Source organism: Thalassophryne amazonica, chromosome 21, assembly GCF_902500255.1.
Source record: "Thalassophryne amazonica chromosome 21, fThaAma1.1, whole genome shotgun sequence".
NCBI lineage: Eukaryota > Metazoa > Chordata > Actinopteri > Batrachoidiformes > Batrachoididae > Thalassophryne > Thalassophryne amazonica.
In genome coordinates this window covers 38,532,789-38,557,473 of record NC_047123.1, presented here as the reverse complement: position 1 = coordinate 38,557,473, position 24,685 = coordinate 38,532,789, and the positions used below count along the sequence as shown (strand labels likewise).

The 24,685-nt window shown below is 44.9% G+C and overlaps 2 protein-coding genes across 2 annotated transcripts; one reads left to right on the top strand and one right to left on the bottom strand.

Annotated features, from left to right (window-relative positions):
- Positions 1-213: 213 nt before the first annotated feature.
- Positions 214-13,126, bottom strand: flvcr1 (FLVCR heme transporter 1). The gene is made up of 10 exons (XM_034162504.1): positions 12,342-13,126; positions 10,441-10,585; positions 9,046-9,186; positions 8,470-8,537; positions 7,779-7,882; positions 7,020-7,130; positions 6,825-6,930; positions 5,841-5,952; positions 4,124-4,191; positions 214-2,370 (listed from the first exon to the last, which is right to left on the bottom strand). Exons 1-10 carry the CDS (start codon positions 12,987-12,989, stop codon positions 2,284-2,286), a joined length of 1,590 nt encoding a protein of 529 aa, XP_034018395.1. The 5' UTR covers positions 12,990-13,126; the 3' UTR covers positions 214-2,283.
- Positions 13,127-20,317: 7,191 nt separating this feature from the next.
- On the top strand, positions 20,318-22,017 carry LOC117503151 (spermatogenesis-associated protein 45-like). Its single transcript, XM_034162330.1, has 2 exons — positions 20,318-20,572; positions 21,799-22,017. Exons 1-2 carry the CDS (start codon positions 20,329-20,331, stop codon positions 21,816-21,818), a joined length of 264 nt encoding a protein of 87 aa, XP_034018221.1. The 5' UTR covers positions 20,318-20,328; the 3' UTR covers positions 21,819-22,017.
- The last annotated feature ends 2,668 nt before the right edge of the window (positions 22,018-24,685 follow it).

The window sequence follows — 24,685 nt, the reverse complement described above, 5'->3', positions numbered from 1 at the left end:
TCTGCACGGTAGTTTCTGGTTACAATCTGGATTAACATCCTTCCTCATTAGTTCTTTAAAAATTAGACAAAGAAAACACTGTTACTCAGATGGACAGGCTTTGATTTTTTTTTATTTTGCCATCAACCGCATACTTTGACAAACTGATGTAAAAAAATAAAAATAAACAGTTTGGCATCCCATTAAATCTGTTTGAATGAGATGAAAAAGCAGTTTGTTGAATATTTTATTGGTACACTGTCTCTGCAGGAATCACTTAAAAAAACTGAAAATCTACCTAAAAGCCACTTAAATCTATTTCACCCAAAAAGATTAATGCTGAAGATTGAGGAAAATAAAACGGTAGACAGATTTTTGTTTTTAGAAGATTCTCAAAGGCTGCACTGTCCAAATTAAATTCCTAGTATTTTACTGAGTAAATCCTGTGCTATTATTCAACTGTTACAGAGTTTAATCAAAACCATTGACTGAACAAGAGAACAAGAAATAGCTGAAAAGTAAATTACTACATGGACACATCTGTGGTCTACATAAATGTGCTTTATAAAAATTAAACAAAAGTAAGTTAGCTTTCATTTGCTAAAAACAGGAAGAAACTGTCTGCACCTTAGACATGAAACATAAAGTACACACCGCTCGAATGTTTGAACAAACAGATAAATAATAAGAATAACATTAAAAACATAAATGCAACAGAACAGTCAGTTAACGTGTTCCTCCAACTCAGAGATTAGCTCAAATAAAGATGTGAAGACATTTTAAAATATGTAAACGCACATGATGACATTCTGTGAGGATCCAGGTTTTACTGTGAAACAGTTTCTGTCACACAAACGTGCACACGCTGGTGTCTGTGTAACGTTCTGTAGCATGACATTAAACCCACACAAAAAAAAAAAGTTTTGACATTTGACAGTAACCTTCAGAGTCCTTCAGAGACATTCACAAAGGGAGTTTGGTGTTTTCAACATCGCTTTTTGGACTAGTTTCCTGCAGCGTTGGTCCACTTTTTAATTTAAGCATTTTGCTGTTGTGAGTTAAAACTTTCAAAAAATGGGAAAAGTAGAAGATCATCATTTAAAGACAATAATCTGTAACAGAATGAGATTTTGTCTTTGATGAAGACATGAGACATCTTAAGCCCCCCTTCACACAGGACGGTGTACTTTGACAGTCCCTTGTGCATCTTAAAATAATGGCCTGGATGTGACTCAGGAGGTGTGAAAACACGTTTCTGTGTAAATATTGCGGCATCCTTTGTTTCTGCGTCCTAAAATATAATTTGAGGTCTTTTTTCTTGCCGTTCTGTGAGCGACCTTTATGTCCTCTGTACAGCCATCTGCAACTTCCTGCTATCTCAGGAAACATTGGTACACAGTGAACATCCCGCCATCAGTCTGAGGTGTTTTAACCTACAGGGGGCGACACTGGACAGAAACGGGTGAATATTACTGTCACATCAACAGTGAGGACAGACTGGAAAAACAAAAACAATCAACAGAACCATCTAATCATTAAAATAATAATAAACCAGATCAGTGATCCTGATCCTGTGACATCAGGAGACTTCACACAGACTTTGGAAGAAGAAGCAGAATCGGAATCTGAGCTCGAACAGAAGTTCAATATGATTGGACAGTTTTTGGAACTTAGAACCTGTTTTTTGTTTTTACCTCCGCCGGCGAAGTTGGAGAACGTTCTGTTTTTGCCCGTTTGTTTGTTGTGAACGGCCTGGAGCCACTCTCAGTGAACAGACTCAGTCTGATCCGCATCTGATCCAGATTGTGGATTTAGTGGATATTTGTTTTTAATATTGAAAAGCCCTTTTGATCTATATTTTCTGTTATATTTTATCTTATGAAAAGTCACTTCTAACAGGACTTTGACCTTGAAAATTGTTTCCAAGGTAAAAATTTGTGGAATTGGAAACTAATGTCAGCGGAGGTTTACGTTCTAGTTTTGCATTTTTTAAAACCACCGACTCCACGCTGGTTGACGTAATTCTAAATTCCAAACATTCAGCACCACGTCTCCCCTACAGCACAAATAAAGTGGAAATGAAGCTGATTTTTTTTTTTGGTTTCTTCCACATTGAAACTGTAGAAGTTCGTGCACCTCAGTCTTCATGATTCTGGATCCTCACATGAAGATCCTCCAATCACAGACATTAATGCTTCATAAAAAGGAAATGGAGTTCACCCTTTGGCCCGTTCACACAAAGTGCACCGTGAACTCCGACCCCTCCACAGCACCTCTGCAGTCGCCCCGATCGTCTTGGCGGCGTCACAGTGAGGTCTCACGGGAAAAGCTGAGTGACGGTTGGAGCCGGACGCCGGTGGAGTTCTTCTCTGAAGGACACAAGGTCAGGAGCTACAAAGAAAGGTAGAGAGAAAGACGGAGGGATGATGAGAGCAGCGGGTTCAGCATCACAGCTCGAGGAGTCCATCAGGCGAGTTATCAGATCTGCTGGACCAACAATCCCTCACCGTCTCTGAAAGTCCAACCACTCCACAAAGGAACTTTATGTTGACTGGTGGAGATGACGATGGACAACAAAAATGAAAACAAAGAAAATGCTGCAATCTGAGTACACAAAAAATATTCTACAGGATATTTTCCTTTTTGTTTTGTCACTGCAGCTGGTGAAGATAAAAATAAATAAATCTGCAATATTCAAGGTGGGAAAGAACCTGAAATCTCAAATTGGTCATTTTATCTTTTTACACTTTTTTTTTTAGGGTGGGGGTGGGGGGGTCCTGCGTTGATACATATTTTGAGATATCACAGGGGACAAATTCTTTCCTCAACTTCAACCTTGTCTGTGACCTCAGACTAAGTGGATGATGTCACAGCGGCTCATTGTTGGGTTTTAATTTGGTTCCTCTGCTTTGATCAGGAACAAAGTCGCAGCTGAATTTCTTATCCCCCAAATTTTTTCAAAGATCAAAGTTACAAATATATATTTATCATTTAGAACTGGGACTGTGAGCACCTGGAGCAGACCCAGGACACGCCCACTGATCACCTGCCTGCAGCAGACAGACCGTTACTTTTAGGAGGTGGGGATGAACCGGTTGTCTTCCCAGGTGGTTGTCATCCAGGACTCCGGGTAGTTCAGTTATGCAGCAGATGCAACCAAATGAGGCACCTGTGCACGATTCCGGATCTGACCTGATCCAAGCGACTCCATGCTTTTGGGTTTTGTCTCGATGTCGTTTGTGGTGTTTTGAGGCGTCGTTGAAACATAATCATGATGACAGATTTTTATTGATCGTTTTCTGTCATTCTGTCTCTCTTATCATTCCATCCTTCAACCTGAACTTGGTGCCATTTAAGGATCCAGAACCAATAACTGAAAACCAGGATGCTCTTGACCAGGAAGGATTGTGGGAAAGTTCTAAAGACACGTTTTTGTTTTTTTTAGTGAGCCGGCTCCTTTGAGATAATGAAGAGGAGACTGAAGAGGATTTCTACAGTTGAGCAGGACCTTCATGGAGTCGTGCCAGAGGAAGAACAAAGAGACTTCAGTTCCACACTGACAGCAGACTAATTAATGGAAGAACATTTAGAGTCTGTCCTGTCTAAAGGTCACGATGTGTCGTCAGGTAGAAGGAATGTAAGAACCAAGACACAATCGGTTTTAAACGCCTGTAAGGAAGAAGAGAAGAAGTTAATCCGCTTTACATCTGTACTGAATGTTTTCCTCTAATATTTATTGTGTTATTGCATTTGGAACACTCCGTGTGGCGCTGTTGTGGACTCACAGTTTGGACAGACCTGTCATAACCAGCCAGAATGAAATAAAAAATGTTGATGTCAAAAAGCAAAATTTCTTCTCATCTGACAACAAACAACACCACCAGCATTTACAGCATCAATACTTCTGCCGGCAACGTCATGTTTTCAGAAAGATTAGTGTGTTAGCAAGTTAGTCTGATAGCGGAATCACCTCCAAGGGACCTGAATGGATTTCGGTAAAACCAAATTCTGTTCTGGATCTGGAATGCAGGAACTCATCCACACGTACATTTACACAAAAGTGGCCAAAAGAATGTGAACGTCTGATGTGACTCGTGTGCGTGAACACAGGTGGGGGCTGATGTGAGCGTGCACGTGGACTTACCGCCTGCACGTGGTTACTTTCTGCTCCAACGTTCACGTTGTGTCTTTTCAGCTCCGACTTAATTAAAGCTGAAAAACAGCACAAAGAAACTTCAAGATTCCAACGTATGGCTTCATACGCACTGATTTTTGGTTGTTTATCGTTTTAACCATTTTGACTTTGATAGTTTCGGATTTAAAGGACGTGGCTAACATCTGGATGCTGATTCTATTCTGGACATTATTTATGTGCGTCATCTCAAAGGTCAGCAGTAAACAAGATGGTTTATTGTGTTTGGGAGGAAATTTGAATGTCAAACTTCGACGTGAATTATTCAACAAACCAAGTACGAGGTCTGTGAGAAAAGAATCCGACCTTTTTATTTTATGCAAAAACTATATGGATTTGATTCATATGTTTTTACGTCAGCCAAGCTTGAACCTTCGTGCGCATGCGTGAGTTTTTCCACGCCTGTTGGTTGTGTCATTCGCCTGTGGGCAGGCTTTGAATAAGCACTGGTCCACCCCTCTCGTCGTTGTTTCATTGCGAGGAAATGGCGGAATAATTTGGGCTTTTTTTCCATCAGAATTTTTTCAGAAACTGTTAGAGACAGGCAGCTGGAAACCATTCGAAAAATTTATCTGGCTTTCGGTGAAAATTTTACGGGCTTCACAGAGAATAAGGAGTGTTACTACAGCTTTAAGGACGGCCCACAATGGCGCTCGGCGCACCGCGCTCCGAGCCGCCATTGAGAGGCAGAAACCACCACATCATTTCTAAACGGATGGCTGTATGGATCCGGGACCGTCGTGTGCAATTTCTCTGGTTATCACAAGAGCTGGACATCAGCCATTTTCCGGCAGATTTCACTTTTAACAAGAGATTTTGTCATGGAAAGCCGCGCGGAGGCTTCGCGCGTCACGACGGATTCGCTGATGGAGCGAGACAAAGGAACACCTCCGTTTCGGAGTGTTAAAGGACAAGTTGGGACAAGCCTATCTCGGCTTTCAGTGCTTACCAGTCGAGTGAGTATAAGAGAAATTGTGGAGAGCTGGGCTTGTCCCTTGGCTCCACACAGCCATCCGTTTAGAAATGATGTGGTGGTTTCTGCCTTTCGATGGCGGCTTGGAGCACGCCGAGCGCCATTGTGGGCCGTCCTTAAAGCTGTAGTAACACTCCTTATTCTCTGTGAAGCCCGTGAAATTTTCACCGAAAGCCAGATAAATTTTTCGAATGGTTTCCAGCTGCCTGTCTCTAACAGTTTCTGAAAAAATTCTGATGGAAAAAAAGCCCAAATCATTCCGCCATTTCCTCGCAATGAAACAACGACGAGAGGGGTGGACCAGTGCTCACTCAAAGCCTGCCCACAGGCGAATGACACAACCGACAGGCGTGGAAAAACTCACGCATGCGCACGAAGGTTCAAGCTTGGCTGACGTAAAAACATATGAATCAAATCCATATAGTTTTTGAAAAAAATAAAAAAGTACGATACTTTTCTAACAGACCTCATAAATCTACTGTTGGACATAAATTATGTGATATTTACTCTGAACATTTGTTCTCAACATTCTAATTTGATTAGCTTCTGAAGCTGATATTCAGTAAAACTACCACATGATAAATCTGGACCCCAACTTGACACTAAAACTAACAGAATTTTTAAAAAGGAACTGGTTTTGGTTCACATAAGTATGTAAACATGACGTTTCCGCCTCATCATGAACATGAACAGTACCGGTGAGAATTATTCCCAGAAACATCCAGGCACAGAGGAAAAGGTTTCCAGCCAGCGGACTGAAGTCTGTCGTCAGTTTGCCCTGAATGAGTGTGAAAATGATCCCAAATATCTGAAAAACAAACGGAAAACAAATGTTAGGGCCCCTTCACACACGGTGCGAATGTGGTTGATTTGGGCATAAAGTGCACATGAAGCAGGAATCGTGTGCAAAACTGCAGCTGCCTCATACAGCTGTTGCTACAACTATTTGTGCACACCAGCGGCTGAAAGCCAGAGTGCGCTGTGCGAACCCATCAAACCCTCTCGTGGCAGGTGCCGGTCAATTTCCAGGTGTCACGCACGCTGGTCACCTGTGTTCATGTTGTCTGATGTCACGTCCTGGGGAATCCCTGCTCGAATGGCTTATTTACATGGATTTGCATATGTAAATGGGGCATGGCTAGAGAGGAGTTTGGTTCCACACTCAATTCCCGGTTCAATGGGATGTACAAGCAGAACATGCGTGGATTCATGCCTACACACACTTTCATACATCTGAATATATTTGTGTTTACGCCAGATTCAGGGTTTTGGTGAAAGACAACTCTTAGTAGAAAGTCCTCGTTAGTCTTTGAAGATGAGGACCCTGATGGTCAACGTGATGTCTTTAATATAACCCTTTTGGGGAATTTATTCCCGCTTTGTGGGCTCATCATCTTCTTCTTCCTCCCAACCTTCAGCTGGATCAGCACCTTGAACAGCGACAGCTGCATGTGTCCCAAATCATGAAGGAACTTTGCTTCTGAAACAATGAACCGCTTCTCATCTGTCTTAAGTTTGTTTCAACACACTCACATCTGTACATTAAATCTGACATCATCTAAAATGACTTAAAGTGACCGACCCATTTTGGTGGGAACTCTACAATAATAGAAGGTCCAGGTCCAACTACAAACCCATGTTGATTCTGACCCTCAGAGTTCAGACCATGTTTAAAGGTACCTGGGCAAAAGCATTGAGGAGTCCAGATGACGTGCCTTCAGACTCCGGGTAGGTGATCTCCACCCCAAACTCAAAGCCCAGAGGAAGGTATCCCGTCATGAAGAACCTGCAAGTCAACCCAGGAAGACCACACCGAGTCTACAACATGATCAGAACCTGCAGTCACAGCAAACAGAAAGGGATGGACAGCCATACCCCAGTGCTCCAGCAGTGAAGAAGACCAGGTAGATGTTGTTGAGGTTCAGCGTGAAGGTGAAGACCACCATGAAGAGGAAGGACAGAACGTACACGATCAGAGTGGTCATCCTGGAAGATTCAGACGTTAGGACATAATCAGTAACACTTATCATGCTGGTCGTGTTGTTTGGACTCTCTCATCTCTCACACGACGCCTAAGAGCTGAGGTGGCGACAAGACCGATCAGACCCGGTGAGGCACATCTCAGAGGATTCTGGTCCAAAACAGTAATATTTCTTTATCCTGTTGTTTAATGTGACACACCTCAAAATAATAAAATAATAATAATAAAGAACGTGAGAGTCCAACACTTTGATGGTAGAAAACTCCAGAAACAGAGTAAAGTCCAGATGTAAAGAGGGACAACCGTCAGGGTGACGTGAGAACAGAGTTGTCATGGTTACCATCCTGCACTTGGGTGGAACTGAGAAGGTGGAACTTGGAAACTATTCCAGAATTGACTTGTCCTGATTTATTCCAGCATTCGAGTGTGGAAGCAGAATGGGATCATCCCCACAGGTTTAAGGCCGACGTATCTAATCTCTACATCGGACGCCGACGTGAACAGGGTAAGGAGGGCGGGACTTCCTGTCACATGGTCATCATGTAAGTAATGGAGCAGTAGCAAGCGGTAATTGAGCAAAAATACCGATGAGAGGACTAATACTTAGTGCGTCGTCCTCTCACCGGCTGAAGGAAACGAAACGTTTGACTCACTTGTACGTCTTTGTGTGATCCAACCAAAAGCCGCAGAGGACGGAGCCGACCATGCCGGCGAGGACCAGAGTCAGACCGATTCTCCCGGCGTTCAGCTCCTCGTTCTGAGGAGGACAGACAGAGCAGGAGGACGAGAGAGGTGACAAGGACAGAGGAAGGAAGGAGAGGAGGGAAAAAGGCGACGAGACACCGAAAACAGCAGAGATAAAAAGGAAGGAATGAAAGGAAAGAGAGGAAGAGGAGAACAAAGACAAAAGTAAAGAGCAAAAAAGAAGAAAAGGGAAGATGAGAACTTAGAACAGGAACAATGTGGAAGTGAGAAAAATCAGGAAGGAGGAGAAGAGAAAGGAGAGAAAAACATTAGGAGGAGAGAAAAGGAAAGGAGAAGAAAGAAAAGGAAAGTAAATAAAGTGAAAGGAGGAAAAAGGAGAAAGGAGGCAAGAAAGAAAGAACAAAATAGAGGAGGGAGGATGAAGAAAAGGAAGCAGATCAGCAGAGGAAAGGACACGAGTAAAAGAGAAAAAAGGTGGAGAATAAATGGGAAAAGAAAAGAGTGATTTACATACATCTCTTCTTCAGAGTCACATGAGCATGGAGGAGAATCAGAAGGTCACATATGTGACCTATGTCACAGAGTGAAATGGCCCCGCCCCCTGACATCACCTAACTCTACCTGAGATTATTAATATACCTTATAGTAGGTCGTGATCATCTGGTTGAGGAGGGTGGAGACGGAGTAGAATGAACCTGTCATGATACCTGGACATGACCAGAAACAAACATTTATATCACGTGAATCCTTGAAGATAAGAAATTAATTTGCTTATTTAAGATGCACTGTGAGCATTTAAAACTATTGGGTTTTTTGTGCTTCAGACTTCTGGATTCAGTCTTTTGTCATTACCCATGATGTAACATGTCGCTATTCAACACTGTGCATGTACACAAAACCATTGGAGGAGTTCCTATTTGAGTTATTGTGCACTTTACTTGAGTGTCACAGCAAAAATGCACAAAGCAGAAGTTACTGTCTGCTGCAGTTCAGCTCGCCGATGGTCCCTGAAGCTTTGGTGATCTTAAAGCTGCCACATCCTGAAAGACCTGAAACATTAGCACTGAAAACGTGACTCCACAGAGAAACCAACACTAACTGGAACTCCAACAATTTCACACGTGTTGTACAGCGACAGCGGTCAGTGTTAAAGTGAGGTCACGTCACGGTGGAGATGCGTGTGTACATGTGTTCTGCTCACACGTGTAACAGTACCGTAGGTGATGAGCAGCAGGACGAAGGCTTTGTTCATCATCAGGTTGGTGATGGACTGTCTGTAGGAGTAGTCATCAGGAGGACAGTCTGGCAGCACCGCCTGCGCCTGACTGGGAGGGAGGAGAGGGCGGTCCTTTATCACTGCGGGGAACATGCCACAAACACGCCGTTGGTTAGCCACAGAACAGCACGGGTATCTATACTGACCCAAAACACCCTCAGGAACAACTCAAAGAGGTACAGACAGCGAGGCCCTGGACAGTCCAGCTGCAAACACACGACAGCGTGTCACCTAGCTGGTGCTGAACGATAAACTCAGGCTGGTCTGAACGCAAAAGCAGGACTTTACTGAGAAACATCAACAGGGGACCTGAACAGGGGTTAGCACTGTGGCCTCAAAGCCAGATGGTCTGTGGTTCAAACCCCCCCATGACCAGTTCCTCTCTGTGTGCACGTGGTCCCTGTGTCTATGTGGGATTCCTCCAGACGCTCCGGTTTCCTGCCACCATCAATCATCAACATCAGCCGTGCTCCTCTCTGCCTTTGACCAAGTCAGTGTGTCCACATCTGGAGTTGGTCCTCGAGTGCTGGACTTGAGATGTCCACTGCCCCTAGTGGTTGGACTGTGCTTAGCTATAATTAGGGAGGGTGACAGGCAGAGGGCCTTTTAATGTAATGTACAATACAAGTACAGCAGGTCACATCAGGAGCTGTAGACCCAGGTTCGATTCCTGGTCATGTTATCAGTGTCCCTGAACAAAACACTGCACCTGCATTGTCCCAGTTCACCCAGCTGTAAGAGGGTCCAGGCCCTGGATGGGACAGCAGCCTGTGATGGACGGGTGTGTCTTCCTGGGCGAGCTGTCGTCATCCACATCAGACTTCAGAATCCAGAGATAAACGCCAGCACAGCCGGGACGTCTTCAGGTCAAGTCCTGATATCTGATCCTGTCCCATTTGACCCAGAACGAGTAAGTTGAAGGTCATGAGATGATCTTAAAGCCCAAACATGTTGTGTCTGCCATTATTTAGTTTTTAGAAATCACATGATGAAGGTCTCTCTCTCTCACACACACACACACACACACACACACACACACACACACACACACACACACACACACACACACACACACACACACACACACACACACACACACACACACACACACACACACACACACACACACACACACACACACACACACAGTCATCTGTCAGCTTACATCCTGTTCAGTAATAATGTTTAAGTATAAAGCTGTCATGAATCAATGATTTGTTGTGACAGAATCAGGATCAGGAGGCAAAGAGTCAGGTTGGAAAACAGCAGCATTTCCAAAAAGCGTACTAGGTCTCAATATGGCAGTCGGTGTGTGTGTGTGTTTGGGTGCATACCGATAACGGTGAGGATGAAGAGGCCGGTGGAAACAGCAGCGGTGCCGTAGAACATAATGCTGATGTTGTGGGCCATCAGTGGAATGTCATCAGGTGTGTTGGGAACCAAAACAGGAGGCAGCAAGAAGCCAACGGCTGTCCCCAACTAGAGACAGACAGACAGACAGAATGATTGTTTTAACTATTATAATTACTGCAGGTCAGGTTCGGAGGTTTGAAAACATCTACTGCTGCTGCTTCCATCACAAACTGCTTTAGGTCACGACTGGTGACCTCACAGGCTGACCTCTGGTAATAACAGCCAGGTGTTATGTGGGCGTGTCCTCTTCCTGATCATGACATACCTGTGTGGGGAGTCACGCCCATAAAACAAAACAAAAGAAAAAAAAACCCATCTCCATAAGTCTGTGACAGTTTTAAAGGCACGTTGGCAAAACGTTCAGGGGCCTCACGCACAAAGTGTGTGTACGCGCAAAAACCTGGCGTGTGTCCGTCTCCACGTCCACATGCAAGTGTATCAATGGTGACGTGAACGTGGAAATGTACGGTGCGTCACACAAACATCCTGGCTGGTGTGCGCACGTTTCTACAGTTACTGTTCCTCTGTGGACACGTAGAGGTGACGCAGGGAACCGTTATAGTGTGAAAACATGAAGTCATCAGAGTGACGTGCACATCAGAGACACACTGATCAACACTAACACACCCATGTGTTTGCATTTATATGGGTGGATATAAAAGCATGTGCACAGTGATGCGTAAAATGGTGCTAACAGTGGCTGTGTTAGCCTTGTTAGAGGACCTTACAAATGGATCAGTCCAACGTGAGCGAGTATTCAGGGAACACGAGGATTTACTTCCAAATGATGATAATTGGCTCATAAACTGACTTTGATTATCAAGGCCTCTGTTGCTGGAGTTGTGCACAGAACTGCGGTCGGCCCAGAGCGCAACACGGCGAGGAGCCAGGGGTCGTCTGTGCTCACACAGGTGATGATCACGCTGGGCTTCCTGGCATCAGGGGCATTCCAGCAGGAGCTCACTGATGCCAGTCAACCTTGAACCGAGCCGCAATCATCCAAATGTCATCCAGGTACATCACATTCCAACATTACAGCACAATTTGCAGCGAGAGCCAGTTTCCCAAATGTAATCAGAACTACTGACTGAACACATGTTGCTATGAAGGCACCGTCACATGATGACATGCCATTTGTTAATTAGGAAACATTTTCATTCCATCAATGTTCAAATCATGAGAGATGCAAAAACGTCAGCCTGGAGGCTGCACGTGCACGGTGTGTGTGTGGGGGGGGGCTGCTTGGTGGTTAAATAATTTATCTGTGTAATTGTTCCTAAGGAAACCCAGCAACTATTTGAATATATTTGCATATTCAGATGGAGGCGTGGCCACGTTTAGTGCGTGTGCACGTGTGCTTGATTCCACGTTCAGTGGAATGTAGAAATCAAACGTGCGTGGATTCATGTCTAGAGTCAGAGTTTTGCTGTATGCCAACTTTTAGTAGAAAGTCCACGTTTAGTCTTTGAACATGAGGTTGTCTGAAAGTTATCTGGGAAATTTCACACCAGAAACACTGATAGACAGTTTATCAATATTTTAGTTTTTAAGTTATCAATTAATGTGTCAGTTACTCTGGTTGGAATCAAATGATTAAATATCTGTCACACATTAGTTAAAACAAGCAGCAGCAGTACAGCCCCCCCCCCCCCCACACACACACAAAAACACAACAGAATCAATTAATTATATTATTGCGCAAATGTAACGTTCTTGTCTGCAGGAAATATTCACGCGATCACGATTTGTATCGTTTTTTTTTTTTCTTAATAAAACAATACTGGTGAACTCGTCAGAGGGCAGTGACGTCACGGAGCCGCACCTGGTTGCCCAGCACGGCCGTGGCGCACGCTGTGGACACCTCGCGGGGTCCGAACCACACCGAGGCCACGCGGGACGGCAGCCCGAGGATGAAGACCTGCGCCACGGAGCAGACGACCTGCGCGGTGACGGTGACGCCGAACAGCTTGGGCCGGACGCTGGCGCACTTCATCCAGGCTCCGGCGCAGTTGAGGCCGGCGCCCAGCAGCGCCGTGAGCCGCAGACCGGTCCGGTCCAGCAGCCAGGTGGCCGGGAAGATGAGCGGCACGTAGACCACCATGTAGACGATGGACAGACAGTCCACCTGGCCGTTAGTGACGTCGTAGAAGCGCTTGAAGACGTGGGCGATGATGCTGTACTGGATCCACTGGAAGGCGTTCACCAGGGAGTACAGGCTGAACACGGTCAGAACCGCGAACCGGCGCCGGTACAGTCGGGTCTCCGGGCGCGTCTCCTCCTGCTCTCCTCCGTTCGGCAGCATCGCCTCTCCTTCTCCCGGCGGCGCCTCCTTCTCCGGGACTCCGTCCTGCTCCACGTCCGCCGGTTCCACGTACCGCTCCTGTTCCCGACTCTTTATTCCCGCCGTCACGTCATCAGGTGCGCCGGTGTCCGCGCGCGGGAGCTCCTGCACGAGCTCACCGGCCACCATCTTTTCTTCTTTTGTCCAATGACGGTTTCAAATCGAGAACCGACTCCGCGGCGCACATTCGGTATTAAACCAGGTCGATCGGAACCAACGCGGGTCACTTTAATCCTCTTCCGCGTCCGCGGCTCTTCTTTGTTCCGACGCGCGACCATCCGTTCGGAAACCGACCAATAGCGTGAGAGCGCGCGCTGCCGCTGTCTGCGCGCCCGCGCGCCCGCTGGGAGGCAGACACGTGACGTCATAACGTGTGTGTACACGAAACATATGTGTCAGGTCTGGACACGTCACTCACCGCTGAAAACCAAACCACGTGGTTCCTCTGAGGACCAGAAAGAAAATAACTTTTTAATCCTCTGCACTTTTTGTTTTGTGTATATTTTATGTTCATCTTTTATTGGCAAATTCCAGTTAAATCAATAAAATGTCATTGTGCAGCTGCGGAAGGACAAAGATAAAAAAAAAATGATATAAAACAAATAATTGATGTTATGTTTTCATATTAGTCAAAACATTTCACAGGTAATTGTAATATCTACTGCTTAGTAGTAGTAGTAGTAGTAGTAGTAGTAGTAGTAGTAGTAGTAGTAGTGTGAAATAGCAGTTTCGTTTTATGTTACTGTGTTTATTTGAGTTGAGATGTGAAAACCACAATGTTGGTGAACGTTTTGTTGAACCTCCAGATGAGATTTGTCTCATTTATGTTTGTAAAAACCACCAAATTTACTCTTGTGGAGAAAATGTCATCTGTCAAAAGACTGATGTGATCAGAAAAGACTGTGGAGCAAACACGTGTTAAACACATTAACTCTGATCAAAGTTGTACTGAAATAACTTTGATCATGATGAATAAAACGTCAGTGCTGCACTTGGTGTGTATTCCAGATTAGTGTCTACATGATGGAATCTTTATCTGCTCTAATCCTAATCATCCTTTGACCCACTGAAGTCTGCAGATAAGAATCCCAGGCAAGATTCAACTGATAATGCCCCCCCCCCCAGCCTCTCATTGTGTGGGTGTGGCATCCAGTCACGTAAAATACCATTAAGTTGCAAAAAAACTACTTCCTTTTGGTGCCCGTTTCGTGTCGCCCTTTGCGTCCTTCACAGTGTTGTGGCGTTAGGCTGCATCAACTCTGCACTAGGCTGCATCAACTCTGCACTAGGCTGCATCAACTCTGCACTAGGTTGCATCAACTTGGCGGCGTCATGACGCTGCATGACGCAACTTGAAGCAGGCTCGGTGTGAAAGGGGCTTAAACCACCGTGCTGCCCTCACCAGAGGCAATCAAACATAAATAAATGTTTATGACGATTAAAAAAAATCAAATCACACCCAGATTACATGTCATTGATATTCCCATTTCAGGACCTCATTTCAACAACAAATCTCCATGTTACTGTGGGACCGGAACCCCTCCACATGCACAAAGGATCTTTGGGTTACGGTGGCTCGGCAGTGCAAAAGCACTTTTACAAGTAGTCCTGAAACAAGTGACAGATTCTGACAGAAGGGGAATGTACCAAATGACAGACATTCCTCTTCTGTCAGAAGATTAACTTCTAAATTTGTTTCAAGACTTATTGTAAAAGTGTTTTTGCACTTCCCAGCCACCATATGGGACCCTTAATTTGAATGTTCAAACACCACCTGTGAGCAGAAAGTCAACAGGCGTTCTCATACCTCAGAACAATCACTCACTTCTTAATGAATCTGAATGTCAATGGTCCAGTCCTGAGTCGTGGTTGAGGCACAAATGGTCAAAGGGAGCCGAGTGTCTGGGTGTCGTGTCCTCATGTCCCAGGTGCACATGACCCAGAGACACAGAACAAATGGCTTGTGGTAATCAACAGAAAGGGTTGAATCCCAAAGAAAGAGGAAAGTGTTTATGGCATCAGGTCAATTCTTATTCTGAGAAGAGAAAAATACAAACTGTGTGAGAGAGACAGGCAGAGAGAATTGTATAAGAATAAAAATGCTGTTTGTAATTTGTGATATATGTTGAAATGTAGGTCAAGAATAGGTGAAATATGTCATTATTTAAGTGTTATATATTGAGACAATGACAGCATTCTCTTATCATTTACTCTCGTTTTTTCATACGTTCAGGATGTGGCCGTCAGAGCAAAGAGGATCCAGATTGCGTGATCACATGTCTGTTCACCGAGTAGTTAAATAAATATGTTAACTGACCTGTACTGAACCATTTGTACCAAGATTTCAGAGACTCTGGTCAACGAGCCCAGAGATTCCATCAGATACTCCCAAATGTCAATGTCACCAGTGATAAATGGACTGCATTTATATAGTGCTGTTCTATCTGCATCAGAAGTTCAAATCACTTTACAATGATGCTTCACATTCACTCATTCACACAGACACACATACCAATGTCAGGGTGCTGCCATGTAAGGTACTCACTACACACTGGGAGCAAGAGATTAAGGATGTTGCCCAACAGCCCTTAGTGATTTTCTGGTCTCACTGGGGTTTGAACCAAGATCCTCTGGGCCGCAGCCCAACACTGAGCCACGAGACCATCACCTCCATGTAATGTGTGACAGAGGGCCTTGTCGATGTCTTCCACCTTTTAGCGTGTACAGATCAGGTAGCACATCTCGATCTTAACGATATAATTCAACAACTCTCAGGCCCCGTCCACATGGAGACGGGTTCAGGCGTATCCACAAAAGTTTTGTATAGTATTGCTGTTTCATCTACACGGAACCAGTGTTTCTGGAATCAGGTGATAACGGCTCGATTCTGTTCCTCAGTGTGTCCTCCACATCGATACATTTGCTTTCTGTCCACCAGCAGACTGCACGTGTCTGAGACGGGGAGCTTAAATAAACACGTACAAATCATACCAGTCGCAAGTTTAATTTGGCTCCACCTCCAGCATCAGGTGACCAGACAGAGCTGTTAATGACAGCTGTCAGTCAGCAGGGCTGACGGGGTGAAGGGGAGCAGGTCGGTCTGTGGACGTTTAGTCTGTGCTGATGATCATCTGCTTCCAGACTGAAACAGTCACAAGTTCCTTAAAGAGGTCGACCCCAGAAAAATGTGAAGAAATTATGATCGATTGATCACGTTTTTACAGACATGATGTAAACTTTGGTGCATATAATAAAAGTTGATCGTGATCACCTACATTTTTTCCTGTTATTTAGGTTGGGGTGGGGTGAGTGGTTTTAAGGGTTCAGTTATTTGGGTTGGGTTGGGGTGAGTGGTTTTAAGGGTTCAGTTATTTGGGGTTGGGTTGGGGTGAGTGGTTTTAAGGGTTCAGTTATTTGGGTTGGGTTGGGGTGAGTGGTTTTAAGGGTTCAGTTATTTGGGTTGGGTTGGGGTGAGTGGTTTTAAGGGTTCAGTTATTTGGGGTTGGGGTGAGTGGTTTTAAGGGTTCAGTTATTTGGGTTGGGGTGAGTGGTTTTAAGGGTTCAGTTATTTGGGTTGGGGTTGGGTGAGTGGTTTTAAGGGTTCAGTTATTTGGGTTGGGGTTGGGGTGAGTGGTTTTAAGGGTTCAGTTATTTGGGTTGGGGTTGGGGTGAGTGGTTTTAAGGGTTCAGTTATTTGGGTTGGGGTTGGGGTGAGTGGTTTTAAGGATTCAGTTATTTGGGTTGGGGTGAGTGGTTTTAAGGATTCAGTTATTTGGGTTGGGGTGAGTGGTTTTAAGGGTTCAGTTATTTGGGTTGGGGTTGGGGTGAGTGGTTTTAAGGATTCAGTTATTTGGGTTGGGGTGAGTGGTTTTAAGGATTCAGTTATTTGGGTTGGGGTGAGTGGTTTTAAGGGTTCAGTTATTTGGGTTGGGGTGAGTGGTTTTAAGGGTTCAGTTATTTGGGTTGGGGTGAGTGGTTTTAAGGGTTCCGTTATTTGGGTTGGGGTGAGTGGTTTTAAGGGTTCAGTTATTTGGGTTGGGGTGGGGTGAGTGGTTTTAAGGGTTCGGTTATTTGGGTTGGGGTGGGGTGAGTGGTTTTAAGGGTTCAGTTATTTGGGTTGGGGTTGGGGTGAGTGGTTTTAAGGATTCAGTTATTTGGGTTGGGGTGGGGTGAGTGGTTTTAAGGGTTCGGTTATTTGGGTTGGGGTGAGTGGTTTTAAGGGTTCAGTTATTTGGGTTGGGGTGGAGTGAGTGGTTTTAAGGATTCAGTTATTTGGGTTGGGGTGGGGTGAGTGGTTTTAAGGGTTCAGTTATTTGGGTTGGGGTGAGTGGTTTTAAGGATTCAGTTATTTGGGTTGGGTTGGGGTGAGTGGTTTTAAGGGTTTGGTTATTTGGGTTGGGGTGAGTGGTTTTAAGGGTTCAGTTATTTGGGTTGCGGTGGAGTGAGTGGTTTTAAGGGTTCAGTTATTTGGGTTGGGGTGGAGTGAGTGGTTTTAAGGGTTCAGTTATTTGGGTTGGGGTGGGGTGAGTGGTTTTAAGGGTTCAGTTATTTGGGTTGGGGTTGGAGTGAGTGGTTTTAAGGGTTCAGTTATTTGGGTTGGGGTGGGGTGAGTGGTTTTAAGGGTTCAGTTATTTGGGTTGGGGTTGGAGTGAGTGGTTTTAAGGGTTCAGTTATTTGGGTTGGGGTGGGGTGAGTGGTTTTAAGGGTTCAGTTATTTGGGTTGGGGTTGGGTGAGTGGTTTTAAGGGTTCAGTTATTTGGGTTGGGGTGGGGTGAGTGGTTTTAAGGGTTCGGTTATTTGGGTTGGGGTGGGGTGAGTGGTTTTAAGGGTTCAGTTATTTTGGTTGGGGTTGGGGTGAGTGGTTTTAAGGATTCAGTTATTTGGGTTGGGGTGGGGTGAGTGGTTTTAAGGGTTCGGTTATTTGGGTTGGGGTGGAGTGAGTGGTTTTAAGGATTCAGTTATTTGGGTTGGGGTGGAGTGAGTGGTTTTAAGGATTCAGTTATTTGGGTTGGGGTGGGGTGAGTGGTTTTAAGGGTTCAGTTATTTGGGTTGGGGTGGAGTGAGTGGTTTTAAGGATTCAGTTATTTGGGTTGGGGTGGGGTGAGTGGTTTTAAGGGTTCGGTTATTTGGGTTGGGGTGAGTGGTTTTAAGGGTTCAGTTATTTGGGTTGGGGTGGAGTGAGTGGTTTTAAGGATTCAGTTATTTGGGTTGGGGTGGGGTGAGTGGTTTTAAGGGTTCAGTTATTTGGGTTGGGGTTGGAGTGAGTGGTTTTAAGGGTTCAGTTATTTGGGTTGGGGTGGGGTGAGTGGTTTTAAGGGTCCGGTTATTTGGGTTGGGGTGGGGTGAGTGGTTTTAAGGGTTCGGTTATTTGGGTTGGGGTGGAGTGAGTGGTTTTAAGGGTTCGGTTATTTGGGTTGGGGTGGGGTGAGTGGTTTTAAGGGTTCAGTTATTTGGGTTGGGGTGGGGTGAGTGGTTTTAAGGGTTTGGTTATTTGGGTTGGGGTGAGTGGTTTTAAGGGTTTGGTTATTTGGGTTGGGGTGGGGTGAGTGGTTTTAAGGGTTCGGTTATTTGGGTTGGGGTTGGGGTGAGTGGTTTTTGTTGGGAAGGTGTCGTAGCACGGACCCACAACGGGGGGCGCAAATGAACGGACAATGAGTAAGCCAAAAGGTAACAATTTAATGTTGTGATAATACACAACGAAATGTGTCGTAATTTTCACAGTCAATAAACACCAGGTGACGTGTGGGCAGGCTCGAAGATAGAAGACGCCCGACGAGAGAGAAGCCGCGTCCCACACGGCCTCCACCACCAACGGTCTGAAGAACACCGGAGCCGCCAAGTCCCGAGTCCCCAGGTGGCCTCTGTCTTCGGCTGTCGACCCTGGTACTGCTGGCAGAAAACAGAAAGATGATGTATGAGTGTGAGTCCGCACACTCAGTAATTTACAGTCCAGACACCGTTAGGAGGGAGCACCTCCAAATCACACACACTCGTGCAGCTCCTGATCAACCACTTATCTGGGAGGGGGTGCGAGGTGAAGCCGTCACTGTCACACCAAACGCCAATCCTCCAGACAAGGCAACACTTCAGGAAAACGGCTGCAATAGAAGTTCAGTTGGTTACACAATGTGTCAGTCAGCAGAGAAATTACCTTGGTACTGGTAGTCGATTTCTCGGCGGGGAGGTGGAGTTGCAGTCCGGCTTATATGGTGGTGTAGATGAGTGACAGCTGGAGTAATGAGTGACAGCTGTCACTTCCTCTGGGTCTGGCGCCCTCTGGTGGTAGTGGGCCAGCAGTACCTCCTCTTCAGCGGCCCACACAACAGTTTTAAGGGTTTAGTTATTTGGGGTTGGGGTGGGGTGAGTGGTTTTAAGGGTTCGGTTATTTGGGTTGGGGTTGGGGTGAGTGGTTTTAAGGGTTCGGTTATTTGGGTTGGGGTTGGGGTGAGTGGTTTTAAGGGTTCGGTTATTTGGGGTTGGGGTGGGGTGAGTGGTTTTAAGGATTCAGTTATTTGGGTTGGGGTTGGGGTGAGTGGTTTTAAGGGTTCGGTTATTTGGGTTGGGGTTGGGGTGAGTGGTTTTAAGGGTTCGGTTATTTGGGGTTGGGGTGGGGTGAGTGGTTTTAAGGATTCAGTTATTTGGGTTGGGGTGGGGTGAGTGGTTTTAAGGGTTCAGTTATTTGGGTTGGGGTGGGGTGAGTGGTTTTAAGGATTCAGTTATTTGGGTTGGGGTGGGGTGAGTGGTTTTAAGGGTTCAGTTATTTGGGTTGGGGTGGGGTGAGTGGTTTTAAGGGTTCGGTTATTTGGGTTGGGGTGAGTGGTTTTAAGGGTTTGGTTATTTGGGGTTGGGGTGGGGTGAGTGGTTTTAAGGGTTCGGTTATTTGGGTTGGGGTGAGAGGTTTTAAGGGTTTGGTGTTTTGCTCTGGAACAAACCAGGGTTCAAATCCACCAGTCTGTGGTTTGTGGATGCAGTAATTTCATTTTAATTCACCTGAATACACTGTGATCCGTGTACACGAGGCCATACAGACGGTTAAACAATACACACCACGGAAATTAAACACAGATGTAAAGATTGAAATTACACAACAAAGTGAAATTTAGACACCAAGCGGAGTGTCAGAGGTCATCACAACAAGCTCTCCTTCCAACAATAACAATGTGGACACTTATAGAACAACATAAAGAAGACAGAGAAGAAGCTGAAATATTGTTTGTTACAGCTTTCTTCTCAGGAAGATCAAATAGCCATCCGGAGGGACAGGTGGAGGGTGTGAGGTCTCACTCTGTACACAAACACCTTCAATACTGCAGCAAAGACATTTTTGATCATTATGAGCCACTTGTCAGAGTGGCTCATTGCTCAATACAGAGACAATCTTTGACTGTGTGTGTGGTCAGGTTTCAGGTCACCGTGGAAACAGTGACATCACAGACTCACTGACACAACGGGAAACCAGTCAGTGACCATGCCGGGCTGTGAGGAGCGGCACCTGGCGGAGCTGAACCTGCACCGGGAGAGTTGGTGTCAGGTGGAGGTGAAACCCCGGCAGTCCTGGGACAGGACCCAGAGGAGACACTTCAGGTCTCACTTACAGACCAGTCCGGTTCTCCTCAGCATGCTGACCTCTGGGCCTCACCACAGGCTGGTGGGCATGAAGCCGCCACCACCGCCGGCCAAACTCCCCGAGAGACGCCACTTTGAAGAAAGCTGTAAGAGACTAAATGTTCCTGTAACGTGTCCTAGATTAATGACCGAATCTTGTAATCAAAAACGTAGAAACATTTTCTTGGTTTTTCAACTTCTGAAATGTGAGGATTTGTTAAATAATTGAGTATCTTTTGGGGTTTTTGTTGTTCAAAACCAAAACTGACATCGATAGACATCATGTTAGAGTCCAGAAACAACATTCAACTGGAATATTCTCTCAGCGTCTGATGGGAACGGTTTCACCCGCCAAAACCATCACCAGGATAACGGATCAGCTCTCAGAGAAATTTGAGAGGCTTTTTCCACATGTGTGTAGAAACGGTTCCTTTGGACTCCACAGCAACAAGCAGCACAAACACTGTAGACCAGAAGTGTCAAACTGCCTCCAGAAAGACCAAGAGGGTGCAGGTGTCCATTCACTGATTAACTCATGAAGGACGGGACATCCGTCTGGAGTCTGGAACCAGTTTGAGACCTCTGTCACAGAACATCAGTTTTCCAGTTTACTGCAACTTCAAGTATAGTAATTTTGCTTCAAAATACTCAATAGTTTACTCATAACAACAGCAACATGTTAAAAATATACTACCACAGCACCGTGACGAACAAACCCTTTCAAACCGTCTGCTCCAGGAAACGGATCAGCACCATTTCTCAGAACCTGCAGAGACCTTAGACCTTACCTGTGTGAAGCGCTTTGAGGCAACTCTTGTGATTTGGCGCTATATAAATGAAAATAAGTTGAAGCTGAAATAAGTTGAAGACCTCGACAAACTACTCCAAAATCTAAAGTTATTCAGATGGATTTTACAACCAGTAACTAGTAATTTATCCCAAAGTCAGCCACTTTAAACCCATTAACCATCACTTTGGACCTGTTTAAAACAAACCCGTAGATGAGCTTCAGAAACTCTTTCAAGCGTCTGAGCTCTTGGATCATCTCCAGATACTGAGACAGAAGTGTGTAAAATTCATCAAACCCAGATGATCTCATATTAAACCCAAAAACCAGAGATCTTTTTTACAAATTTGAGCAGCTTTTTTCTCCATGAATTAATTAAATTACTCATTTGAGCAAATAAAAAAAAAAAATCAGCTCTAATTAATTATCCAAATATGCAGATAAAATTTTTATAAATGTGGTGTTTAAAACAAAGAGTTTGACAGAAAATCAAGAAAACAAAAATCAGCTTTACTGAGTAACTTTTTCATGTCTGACCTCCTCCAGATACGACATGTCTGATTTAGCCGTCAGCCGCTGAACCACCTTCCAGTCCAGACGTCCTCTCCAGCCACCTCCTGCGACACCTGCGGGTCTGGATCTGTTGCAGGTCGTCTCCAAGGCGGTCCTTCTGATCCCAGCATGCAGAAGCATATGGAGAATATACGCACAGTACACTGCATTGATATTATTACTGCAGAATAAATGATTGATCAAATGTTCAAATGTGTTGACCTTTGACCTTGCATTGTGCACCCGTCCAGCATCCTGTGGGCTAGTGACAGAAAAATCTGACACCCCAGAAAAGAGAGGAGGGGTTCATTTGTCCGGACCAATGACTCGTACGGAGCAGAAGATGGCGAGATAAATGGACACGCCGTTAGCCGTGCTAACAGAAGGGCCCGCGGTCTCTGTGGAGAAGCTAATGTCTGACTTGTTTTGTTCTCTGTAAAGAATTCAGCATCACCCTCAGAGTCTCTGCACACTCATTCACATGAAATAAAGGTCAAAGGTGAGGAGACCCTGGGGTGCTGGTGTTTGTTTTAGAGAACTTTAACCACTGTGACCGCGGTGAGAGATGATGGAGACTCTGTTTTTACTTTGGTTATGAGGACCGGCTGAACCGCAGCACCGACGCCACAAACTGTCAGAACCATTCCATGTCATCAGGTGAAGGTTCAGGCGGGCTTGGATGAGCACTGAAAAACGTGTTCAGACCCCTGATCCTTAAAAATAACACTGAGCCTGTTGAATAAACACACACACACACATTCTCTCTCCTCAGCAGCACCAACAGATTGCGGCAGAGTCTAATCCACCGTTACTCGGGTCACATTCTCAGTGAAAAGGTTCACACTGAAAACGGGGCTCTGGTGCTGACCCAGCCCGGGGTCCTGGTCTAACCCACATCAGCTCACGTTCCTGTTTGGAGCTGATGGTCCAGAGTCTCAAACATGTTTACTGAGTGGATTCTTTTACTGTGGACTCAGTTTTCTGCAGTTGACAGAGGAACTCTGAGTTTAACAGCATGAAGAAAATTCCAACATCACCTGGAAGATTTAAGACCACAGTGGCTACATTCAGGGGTGAAGTAGTAGTAATAATCCAAATGACCCAATAATCATAACACCCAAAGTGCTGGGACAACCATACAAAAAGAGTCCAAACAAAATACAAGGCAGAGATCCAACAGGATGTCCAAGGAGCAGACAAAACTAACTATGGCAAGAAACAGTTGGGGAATAATGAAAATGATATACTTACACCAAAAAGTGTCCACAGGAGAAACTAATGGAAACATGGAATAATGGCAAACGACTGGTGAAGAAACAAGCAAACAGGTGTGGCTTAAAGGCAAACAGAACTAATGAACTCAGATGTGAGGAACCAATGAGGGCCAGAAGAACAGGGATACCTGAGGAACTAAAGGAACACAACGTGACACAAGACTAAACAGACATCAAAAGCAACGTGGAAATAAAACCTGATCATGAAAAACTAAACCCAAGACATAAAACCAAAATACAACATACACAGTACACAAAATGCAAAAACAACTGTGGAACTAAAGTGTAACTGAAACAAGGGCAAACTGACATGAAGGACTCGAGATAAACAAGAAGGCCTTCAGAACAAAAAACACAACAACAAGAACTAAACAATAATCAAAAACTAAATCAACGAACACACGTAGTCAGACACATAGAACTCAAACAGGAAACTGAGTGTAGCACATGAACAAAACCTAAGAACACAGAATGAACAAAACACAAAGACAGAATGAACATGAGACAGGAGAAACATAAGGACAGCACAGACAGCAGACTGATCACAAAGACAAAACAAATGGAACAGTCTTAGTGGTTAGCACTGTTGCCTCACAGCGAGAAGGTCATGGGTTTGATTCCCACATGTGGCCTTTTTGTGTGGAGTTTGCGTGTTCTCCCCATGTTTGTGTGGGTTCTGTCCGGGTGCTCCAGCTTCCTCCCCCATCCAAAGACATACAGGTTAGATGGATGGAAACTTTAAATTGTCCGTAGGTATGAATCTGTTTGTTTGTCTGTATGACCCTGCAACAGACTAGCTTCCTGTCCAGGGTGAACCCACCCCACACTGCAAGACTGCTGGGATAGGCTCCAGTCCCCCCGTGACCTTTAAGTAAGCAGGTATAGAAAATGGATATAAATTTATGTTTAATTACCGGTGGCAGTTTGTGAATAAAACATGTGAAAACTGAGAAACTGTCAGTAAATCACAGCTGAAAATCTGATATCAATATTGTCAAGTGTTTCATGATAAATCTGATCAAAAATGGGAACGACTGCTTGCTGTATACTCCTGGTCCACTAGATGACGCTGCAGCCTCGCTATTAATCATAAAAAGATGTGATCTAAAGCTGGCGGCCTCCAAAGTCAGGGTCAAGACCCTCCAAGAGGACAGAAATTAAATCGGAATGATTACAACATTAAAACTGAAACCATTTCGGTTATTCTTGAGAAAAACTGGATCGTTTGACATTTTAAGATGTTTTAATTAATCATCAGGAGGTGAAACAATCTAAAATTGGAAGGGAACAAAATTATTAACTTCAAACTAAGGTGCAAAATGAAAAGAGATTTTTCATTCCTGTGTGGTGTCCCAGTCTGGAACAGTGGCTCAGTAACAGAACTGGAATTAATATAATCTTCACACCGTTTGGAAAATATATCGTTTTACATGTATAAAAGCACAGCGGGGTGTCATGGATGGTCAATGCCCACCGAGGAATTTGTCAGTTCATCTTCCTCCTCCAACAGTAAACTGTGGACCTGCTCTATATATCCTACAGGGGGCGCCAGAGCTTCCCCGTCCAGTCCACAGTGAGTGCTGGAGGTGTCAGAGCTCTGGGACCTC

Bases quoted from the DNA above. Each gene is read 5' to 3' on its own strand.
- LOC117503151 (XM_034162330.1), top strand. From the start codon at position 20,329: ATGCCGGGCTGTGAGGAGCGGCACCTGGCGGAGCTGAACCTGCACCGG. The intron at 20,573-21,798 runs GTAAGAGACTAA...GACCTCCTCCAG, and splicing joins ACGCCACTTTGAAGAAAGCT to ATACGACATGTCTGATTTAG.
- flvcr1 (XM_034162504.1), bottom strand. From the start codon at position 12,989: ATGGTGGCCGGTGAGCTCGTGCAGGAGCTCCCGCGCGCGGACACCGGC. The intron at 8,538-9,045 runs GTACTGTTACAC...GGTCATGTCCAG, and splicing joins CCTGCTGCTCATCACCTACG to GTATCATGACAGGTTCATTC. The intron at 7,131-7,778 runs GTGAGTCAAACG...TGAATCTTCCAG, and splicing joins GATCACACAAAGACGTACAA to GATGACCACTCTGATCGTGT.